Source organism: Anastrepha obliqua, chromosome 4 (genome assembly GCF_027943255.1).
Source record: "Anastrepha obliqua isolate idAnaObli1 chromosome 4, idAnaObli1_1.0, whole genome shotgun sequence".
Classification (NCBI taxonomy): Eukaryota; Metazoa; Arthropoda; class Insecta; order Diptera; family Tephritidae; genus Anastrepha; species Anastrepha obliqua.
Window position 1 is genome coordinate 53,668,607 of NC_072895.1, and position 9,284 is coordinate 53,677,890.

The 9,284-nt window shown below is 33.6% G+C and overlaps 2 protein-coding genes across 2 annotated transcripts; both read left to right on the forward strand.

Annotated features, from left to right (window-relative positions):
* Positions 1-4: 4 nt before the first annotated feature.
* Positions 5-3,973, forward strand: LOC129244581 (uncharacterized). Its single transcript, XM_054882296.1, has 3 exons — positions 5-237; positions 318-660; positions 3,520-3,973. The coding sequence occupies exons 2-3, from the start codon at positions 371-373 to the stop codon at positions 3,662-3,664; spliced, it is 435 nt and encodes a 144-aa protein (XP_054738271.1). The 5' UTR covers positions 5-237; positions 318-370; the 3' UTR covers positions 3,665-3,973.
* A 3,153-nt stretch (positions 3,974-7,126) lies between these two features.
* LOC129245277 (uncharacterized) lies at positions 7,127-8,155 on the forward strand. Its single transcript, XM_054883355.1, has 2 exons — positions 7,127-7,693; positions 7,767-8,155. Exon 2 carries the CDS (start codon positions 7,786-7,788, stop codon positions 7,990-7,992), a length of 207 nt encoding a protein of 68 aa, XP_054739330.1. The 5' UTR covers positions 7,127-7,693; positions 7,767-7,785; the 3' UTR covers positions 7,993-8,155.
* Positions 8,156-9,284: the final 1,129 nt, after the last annotated feature.

A 9,284-nucleotide genomic window follows, 5' to 3' on the forward strand; every position in this document is an offset into this window, starting at 1 on the left:
CTGATCGTCACACATTCAAGCGCTCTCGGAGCATTGCATAGTTGTGGGTGGATTGACCAGTGAGTGGCGCATAGAATACTTTCGCTTTTCACCTTCGCGCTACGCATAGTCGTATTAACTTTTCCTCTCTCGTTCACTCACCGTTGTGCACTTGTTCTCCCGCTCTGTGTTCGCCACTCTTGCTCGCCGCGCTACGATTACGCAGCATCGCACACGTTCGCCAACCGATTGACTTCAGTACGTTTCCTTTGTTGTCGGATGTGAAATCATTGTGCTCGGATATTATTCATTTATTTAATTTTATTTTTCGTGTGTAGTTTAACTAACCCGAAATATACTGCCGTGAAAGTGAAAGCACATCGATCGAAACATGATGACTGAATCCACTTCCACCCCAACTACACCTGCAGTCGAAGACAATAACAGCACACCGGCTGCGGTAGATAAAAATGCCACAAAGCAGCTGACGGAGAAAGAGCTGAAGGAGCAGCAAATTTATAATAATTTCGCCACACCACTCATTGGCACCTACCTAAATCTGCCACAGGATTCTGTGATGCTGAAATGCCCTGCATGTGGGATTATTGAGATGACACAAGTTGAAAATGATTTGAAATGGTGGGCAGCGGAGATCAATCGCTTTGTGGGCTGTTTGTGGGTGTAAGTGTATAAAAAATTTAGCTAAGTACGAATTTTATAATGTAGATGGAATAAAATATTAACATAAATAAGTATTGTATATGAATTAATTTAGCTTATTATTCGTTAGATACTTTAGTAAAATTTGCTATATTTCTTATTAAAATGGTAAAAAATTTGAAAAATCGCACTGATCTAGAAAAAAATGTTTAAAAGTGATTTGAAATTTAATTCCCTCTTAAATAAAAATGAGATATTTTGGCAAAACCAGTGTGAATTTTAAGAATTCTGTGTAAACAAATTTTGGTTTTTTTAATTTTCACCTTTTTGACGAATAATCAAAAAGAAAGAAACAGAGAAAAATAAAATATTTACTTACTATAAGTATATAAACGGAAATTTGAAAATTTGAGAATTAATTAGTAACGCAACCGAGACATCATTTTTTTTATAAATTTCTTGTTTTTATATTTTTATATCCATAAATATTTATTTTTAAAACAAAATATTTATATATTTTATATGTGTTTATATATGGTTTTCATTTTTTTTGCTGTGTCATGCATTCAATGTCAAGTCTTCAATTCAGCGATACTTCTTTTTTGTTCGAATAGTTAGAAAAGTTGAAAATTATAAACAAAAAATTGTTTCCACAGAACTTTTAATAATCACACTGTCCTTGACAAAATGCCATATATTTAATTTAATGTTTAATGCTTTTCTTTTTTTAAATATATGAAATCTGCAAATATGTAACTATTTAAAAAATATATTAAAAACATATTGATGTTTTTGAAGTGAAAACTTCTTTAGAATCGTTGGGAGTGATTTGAGACTCGGTGAAACGAAAAAGCGACACTACGAAGCGTTATATGTTGATATATTTACGTATATGTGTGTGGCTGCGTACTGCTGAGCCACGCTAGTATAGTGAGTATTGTAGTATGTACACTACACTGCCTATTACTTGCTTTGGTGTTTAGTTCAAGCGTCATACGTATGTATGTTTGTATGTATGCTAGTACGTATGTGTCTGCGCCAGCCACGGTGAGCGAGAAGGCATTATGTATACCTATACTACACTACCTAATACTTGCTTAGACCAAGCGTCCTACGAATGTTTGTGTGTGGTTTTAAGTGGCGATTTTAACGTAAATTTTGCATTGGACACAGCGGTTCCTTTAATTGACTTTCTCAATACAACATTCAATTTAAAAATGTGTAACAATCGCACTGAATCGACAACACGATCAAAAACAACAATTGACGCGGTATTTCAAAGATATGTTGACAGCATCGAAACCAAAGCATTTGTAACATATTTTAGCTATCATAAGCCACTCGTATCATTTGTTGAAATTGAAAACATTGAGGATGAATAATAATAAAATGAAGAAAATAAAATATGAACTTTATAGCAATATTATAATGAACCTATAATTATCCCGCTCCTAATGCTGCCTTCGTCTCATTCTCTCTCAGTTTGTTTTACGGAAGGTTTCACTTCTATCGCGTCTAACCGTTAGACTGGTATTTTTTTTATTATTTTTTTCTTTTTTAGTCATTTTACAGAAGAAAATAATAATCCATAGCTTCAGTTATTTATTAAAAATCGAAAAGTATTGTAAATAATAAAAAAATATATATTTTGTTTTCTAAAAAATATGAGTTTATTCTAAAAAATATTTTTTTAGAAAGAAATTTTTATTCAAAAGAATATTTTTTTAGAGACAAATTTTTATTAAAAAAAATCTTTTTAGAGAGAAATTTTTGTTCTAGAAAATATTTTTTAAGAAGGTATTTTTTTTCTAAAAAATATGTTTTTAGCAGTTATTTTTTTTCTAAAAACTATTTTTTAAGGAGGTATTTTTTTTTTTTAAATATTTTTAAGAAGGTATTTTTTTCTAAAAAAATATTTTTAAGAAGAAAGTATTTCTTTTCTAAAACATATGTTTTTTAGGAAGTTATTTTTTTCCTAAAAAATATTTTTTAAGAAGGTATTTTTGATCTAAAAAAATATTTTGAAGATAATTTTTAAGAAAATATTTTTTTCTAAGAGATATTTTTAAAAAAAAATTTTTTTTAATATCACTAATTTTATTTACTCTGCAAAAACTACGAAATTTTTGTAAAAGCTTATACAAATTCAATGAATTCGTAATCTTTGATATCTAAAAAAAATTTAAAAATCAATTCAATTTCGAAAACTGCATATTATTAAAAATTGAGACCTAAAAATATTAACAGGAATATTAATCAAAGTTTTTCGTAAAAATAAAGCCTTCCTTTATTATTTTGATTATTAAAAAACGAAAAGTACATATATAATAATAATACATGATAATAGTATATTAATAGAATTAGATGATGCCATGCTATACAAAGTGGCACAAAATTAATTACCTCATCGGAAGATTATTAATTTTTACAAATGTCGCCTTACGTCAATCATTTTTTACACTTGTGAACTAAGAAGCTGCTGTATACAAATATACAAGCAATGAAACGCGTAGACGTCAAAATAAAGATTCCCATCTCACAAAATAATTTTTGTGTATTTAGTAAAAAAGTTATTCTAAAACAAAATTGGATGATTAATTTTGCGCCATCTTTTATTAATCCAAAAAAACTAAGTTCTGTACTAAATTTTACAGTTGCGATCAAATAAAAAAAATTTATATATTTATTTAACACATGCATTCTGGATTTTTAAATTTTATCCATTTTGCAAGCTAAGATTTTAAAAAATTTTCCCAAGTAGCTTTGTAAAAACAAAAGAAAAATCAAAATAAAAAATTGTAATATACCTTAGGATGTGTCCCTACGATTTAGCGTTCATATAAGTAACTATCCATTCACCCCCTTTCTATCCCACTTTAGCACATGTTGTTGTTGCTGCTGCATGGACTACTACATACCTTGTAAGCAGACCGATCGCAATCATTATTGTAAGAATTGTGGCTGTTACTTTGGACGCGCGATGAAGCATTCAGCTATCAAACCGAAGAAGATCGCCAATTCGTGAGGCTGTGGCACACCTAAGCACACACAAATAAAAGATACACATATTCCTTTACTGCCAAGGAGACCGATGAAGAAAAAATTCTTTTCACATTCTTTTCATCTCTTTGTCTACACGAAAGCACTCGAAAATTATATATGCGTATACACATATATACAAATATAAGTAATGCATATATAAATAATAAGAAATATATAGCTTAAAATTTGATTAAGTACGCACACATATGTTTGCATGCATATGAAAGTGGACAAAAAAAAAATTACAATACATTTTTTACGTTAAGCATTCACGAATAAATATAAATATAAATATATGTAAATGTATAAGCTTGCATGTGTAATATGAAATAAAGAGTTTTGGCATTTGAAACAATTATTTTGTTTTTAATTTGGTTTTTTCAGCTTGTTGTTGGTTTGGCCAGCGTGTCAATAAAATATTAAAATGCACCGTCGAAAGTCCATTGATCAAAATAGTCATGTATTTATATATACACAGGATGCGCCATCTTTTATGTCGGTATGAAAACCTTGAATAACTTTGAAAAAAAAAAACAACTGATTTATATAAGTGAGGTATTTTTATTTGGTTTGCTTATGTACAATTTATTAAAACTGTTTTTTTGAATAAAATAGCAATCACAAACTGCGATCTTTTTTCTGCGTTTGTCATCACCTTGTCAAGCATTTCGGCTTTTATAGTGTCGATTTCGGCACGAATGGTTGTCTTAAACCTTACTTTTCAGATAACACCACAAAAATAAGTCCGGGAGGGTTAAGTCAGGTGATCTGGGAGCCAGTCGATGTCGCCTCTTTTTGACACTAGTCAGTGTCAACCATTTGAACGACTGTTTGGCCGTATTCCAAGCGACGTGAATAGTCTGTCGGCCATATTTTTTGTTTCAATTGCACTTTATACGGAAACAAATTTAAATCATCCTTTAAAATGTGCCGCATTGTGGTTTCACTGACGCCAAAATGCTGAGCTCGACGACGTTACGACACTGTTGGCTCCTAGGTGACACTCTCCCTCAACGCTTCAACAAGTTCATTGGAACGTATTGGTCGTTGATGAACGGCATGTTGACGATCTCCTACTGTCCTGTGCTCAAAAAAAATTCTACACAAAACGATGAATAGTATTGTCAGACGGTGCCTGTTTGCCGCGAAACTTTTTGCCTTTCTTCCTATACTAACTATTCGAACCCCATGTCTCATAAAGGCTTGAAGTAGCAGCATCTAAATTCTGTAAAGGGAAACACATGAGCTTAACTTAGTGGACATCGAAACCGGTATAAACTGAATTATAAAATAAAAATTCAGGCGCCATGTGGTTAAGTTAGTCGTACGATTGGACGATTCTCACTGATCAAACATAATATGTCGATCACTTTCGTTGTGAAAAAAGTTTCATATTTTGACATGAAATCTACACCACGCAGTTAGCTTTTGTGGTTGCAATGAGCCTGTAGTAGCACATATCGGGCACTTTCTCCAAAAGATGCACAACTCAAAACTTATAATTGTCACAAAGGCCGCAAAATTTTGTTTTTGAAGAAAAATTGTCCACTATCCCAGCTACTACAGATATCTGTAACAGAGTAGAACACCATTTTGAGAAACGCTTTACCACAATACTACTTTCTGTAGATAATGAGATGACTCTGTTTATTTGCTGACGGATTTAAGCTTGATGAACAAGTAGGGGGAGGAGTTTACTCTGAAAGGCTAGGTATCGCTTGCCTAATCACTGTAGTGGATTTCAGGCCGAAGTTATCGCCATAAGAGAGGGCTCTTAAAAAAGAGAGGAGAGTACATATCTACTCGGAGGGCCATAAAGCTTTGAAATCGTTAGAGTCAGTAAAACACGGCCGTGGAATGCCACAAATTATTATGCGAAGTTCGCAAGATTTGCAAATATACCTGATCTGGATGCCATACCAAAGAAATATAGAAGGTAATTGCAAAGCAGATGAGTTCGCAAGGGAAGGTACAACACGATTCGTATTCGCCTTTTTTAAAAACACTGAAGAGGTCAACCAAGTAGCGTGCCGATACAAACAAAATTCATTGAATCCACAAGTTGGTTCAGAGAAGACACTGGGGGACGAGCTCCCGTGGTATCACAATGGTACTATTTAAGTCTAAGTGTGTATGACAGCCACTCAACCTAACCCAACCTAACTTGCTGTTCTGGAGCTTATAAAATATTAAAAAAAAGTTCTTTATTAGATAGAAAAGGACTTTATAAAATACGATCATGAAGATTTATTCTAAAATATTTCGAGTTATTTTTAGTTATGACTCACTGGCAAACAACTCTCTTTTCTGTAACCGATTTCGATCAATACACTTCGAGTATTTCAAAACAACTAAAAATGTGAAATGTTAGCCAATTGCGGTAATAACGGAATATTTCTTTTTCCATTTTTATGGCAGAAGGATCACACATATGGTTGAGGACTTCGCTAAATTTGGTGTGTCAGCGCTATTACCGCGGTTACTCGCTTCCTCTTGCTGGTACCACTGATGCAATGTGTAACTGTGAGCCACAATGCAAATAATGCGCTGACTATTGTGCGGGAGTAAGGATGGAAAGGATAAGGTTTTTGGTGTTGAGAAATGAGATTTTTTGAAATAAAGAGTGAAAGTAGGTAACGAAATATACCTAACTTCTTTTTCGACAGTTAACATAAAGAAATATTAGGTAGAACTTTGTGTATTGGTAGGCAGATTAGTAATAAGCAGGTTCCATTTATTAATATAGAAGTGAGACATTTTGAGTTGCGCTTCTTTTGAATGCAGTGTGGCTATTTTTTTATTCCACTTTATTATATATTAATAAAATTGAATGGGCTATAAAACTGCACACTCAGAGATTTTCTGAAGTGCCGATTAAAAAGTTTAACATTTGGGTGAGAATTTTTTAAAATTTTCTGCGTTTTGTACAAAGTAATAAAATTTAGGCAAAAATTACCATGAAATTGCGAATATTGCAAAATTTTTTTAAAGCGACTTAATTATGTGAGCACAAGTGTATGTATCTATAATAATAATAATGTATCTATAATAATAAATATTTTGAACTCATCAATGAGTAAACATCATACCTTCATGTTTTGTTGAAAAATTCCCGCAAATTTTACATAAAATTTTTTGCAATCCTTTCCGGGATCTAAAACTTGTTTCAGCTATACAAAAAATGGTTTAATCGAAAGAAGTTGCACAACATCAAATTATATAAATAAATAAAAAATAATTTGAAAAATAAAAAAAATTATAGAATATATCGCATTTTCGTGCATTTCAATTTTCCCATACTTTGTATTACTTTTGCCCCAAAATTCTGCTTGAACATATAAAAAAACAAAAAAACTGATCGCCTTATTTGAGTACGTATTTCGCTTTATTTTCATTTTGTTTGTGGTGGCATAAAAATAGCCATACAAATGTATGCGATTGTTGGCAACCAACGGCGGGTGGTCCGGTGGTTGAGAGCTTGTATTTTATGCTACCGAATAGAAGCGCGTCCATTTGACGGCCGACGATGTTGAAGTGTTGGCGGTTGTTAGCTCATTGCTCATCCGCGTTTGCCATCATTGTTTTACGACGTTGTTTGCACAATTTTAAGTTCGATGCACATACACACATACATAAATACCTATGTGCATAAATACAGTAATCGTGAGTAATGCCGCAGCATTTGAGCGACAAATGTGCACATCAGCCGCCGAAAGTGGTCAATCGTCTATACAACCGGCTGTCTGCTTGTTGTTCTCAGCTACTTGGCTGCTCGCTGGCGGCTTGAAGTTTGCGGCCAGAGAATCAGTATACAACGAAGCGTTCGTATAGCCAAACGTGCTTATATACCTATTTTTACTCTGCGGTTACGGATTGTTTTTCAACAATACCAAAACAATTAAAGATATTAAATATAGTCGCATAGTATAATACAAAAATACAAACCAAAAAAAAAAAAAACACAACGCGTCACGTATATTACCTACACACATACGCAGTTGGCTTAGTAAATGTCAGTATTTGCTTTTTCGATTTCTTCTAACACAATTTTCTTTTCACGTTTTAACGCCTTTTTCGCCACTCAGCTTTGCCGCATTGCCGACTATGGTTCAACCACAACAAAAGCTGCCCATCGTTCCCCAGCCAACATACTTCGCTGTGGGTCCCCAGCCCCATGAGGTCACTTGTCCCCATTGCCAGGCGACGGCCAAAACGGTGATGCTACGTCCAATAATGCGCTGCTTCAGTCGACGTCATTACTGTGCCGAGTGCGGCGAATATTTGGGCACCTATCGGAGACCGCAACTTTGAAATGATTTTTCTTGCCTCTGACTATAAACGTAAATAACCATAAGTATGTGTATTTGTATGAAGGTCTTCAATATTTTGCTTATTTGTGTATTATTTTTTATAATTGATCCTTAATTTTATTGCATTTATATGTACATATTTATGTATGTACATATGTATGTATCTTACATTTTACGTAAATAAATGAAATGTAAACAAAAACCGCATTACGAGAGTGCTTTTGAAATTTTAGTAATATTTGCGATTTAGTATAATAGTTCGGTGAAATATTTAATGCCGATGCTTGTGTGTGAGGGATTGTATTTTGAATATTTTTTCTATTTTCGAATCTTCGATTGTATTTCAAAACTGCTTGTTATTTTAGTATGTTTTGCATTATGTTTCATGTCAATTTGTTTAAAAGAATAAATTGAATGCCAGCTAAAAGCTTTCAACCAAGACGAATTTGAATCGATTCTAAAGGGTGATTTTCTAAGAGCTATAGTAAATTTTTTCAAAATAACCCACGAAAAATTCAGAAAAATGCATGAAAGTTTTATTAAATCGAGAGTACAGTCCATATAATTTAATGTTTGCAGATTATTTCATGCAAATGTTGACCGCGACTGCGCTTCAAATGATACATCCGCTTAGTCCAATTTTGGCATACTCTTTCCAATGTTTCGCCCGGTATCTCACATATAAATGCTTTAATGTTGTCTTCCAATGCGTTAATTCAAGCAGGCTTGTCTGAATAGACAAGAGCTTTAACATAGCCCCACAAAAAATAATCTAAAGGTGTTATATCGCACGATCTGGGTGGCCAATTGACAGATCCCGAACGTGAAATAAAATGTTCACCGAACTCGCCTCTCAACAAGTCCATTGTTACGCGTGCTGTGTGGCATGTGACACCGTCTTGCTGAAACCTCATGTCATGTAAGTCAAGCTCTTGCATTTTGGGCAAAAAAAAGTTGGATATCATTCCACGGTAGCGCTCACCATTCACAGTTACGTTACGATTCGCAGCATCTTTGAAGAAGTACGGTCCAATGATACCTCCAGCCCATAAACCGCACCAAACTGTGACCTTTTCTGGATACATTGGTAGCCCTTGCAATTCTTCTGGCTGATCTTCACTCATTCGGGTTCTAGCCAATGCAGGGCAAGAACAGAGAAGGTGGTCTATAGTTTCCCTCCCTTCCAGTTCATTGCAAAATCTACAGTTGTCGTTGTTTGCGATTCCTATTTTGAATCCATCTGCCGCTAGCAAATTGTGGCCTATCAGCACGCCTACGCAAGTTTTGCTTTCG

Excerpts from the sequence above, each read along its gene's own strand:
- LOC129245277 (XM_054883355.1), top strand. The coding sequence starts at position 7,786 with ATGGTTCAACCACAACAAAAGCTGCCCATCGTTCCCCAGCCAACATAC.
- LOC129244581 (XM_054882296.1), top strand. The coding sequence starts at position 371 with ATGATGACTGAATCCACTTCCACCCCAACTACACCTGCAGTCGAAGAC. Across the intron at positions 661-3,519 it reads TTTGTGGGCTGTTTGTGGGT|CACATGTTGTTGTTGCTGCT; the intron begins GTAAGTGTATAA and ends ATCCCACTTTAG.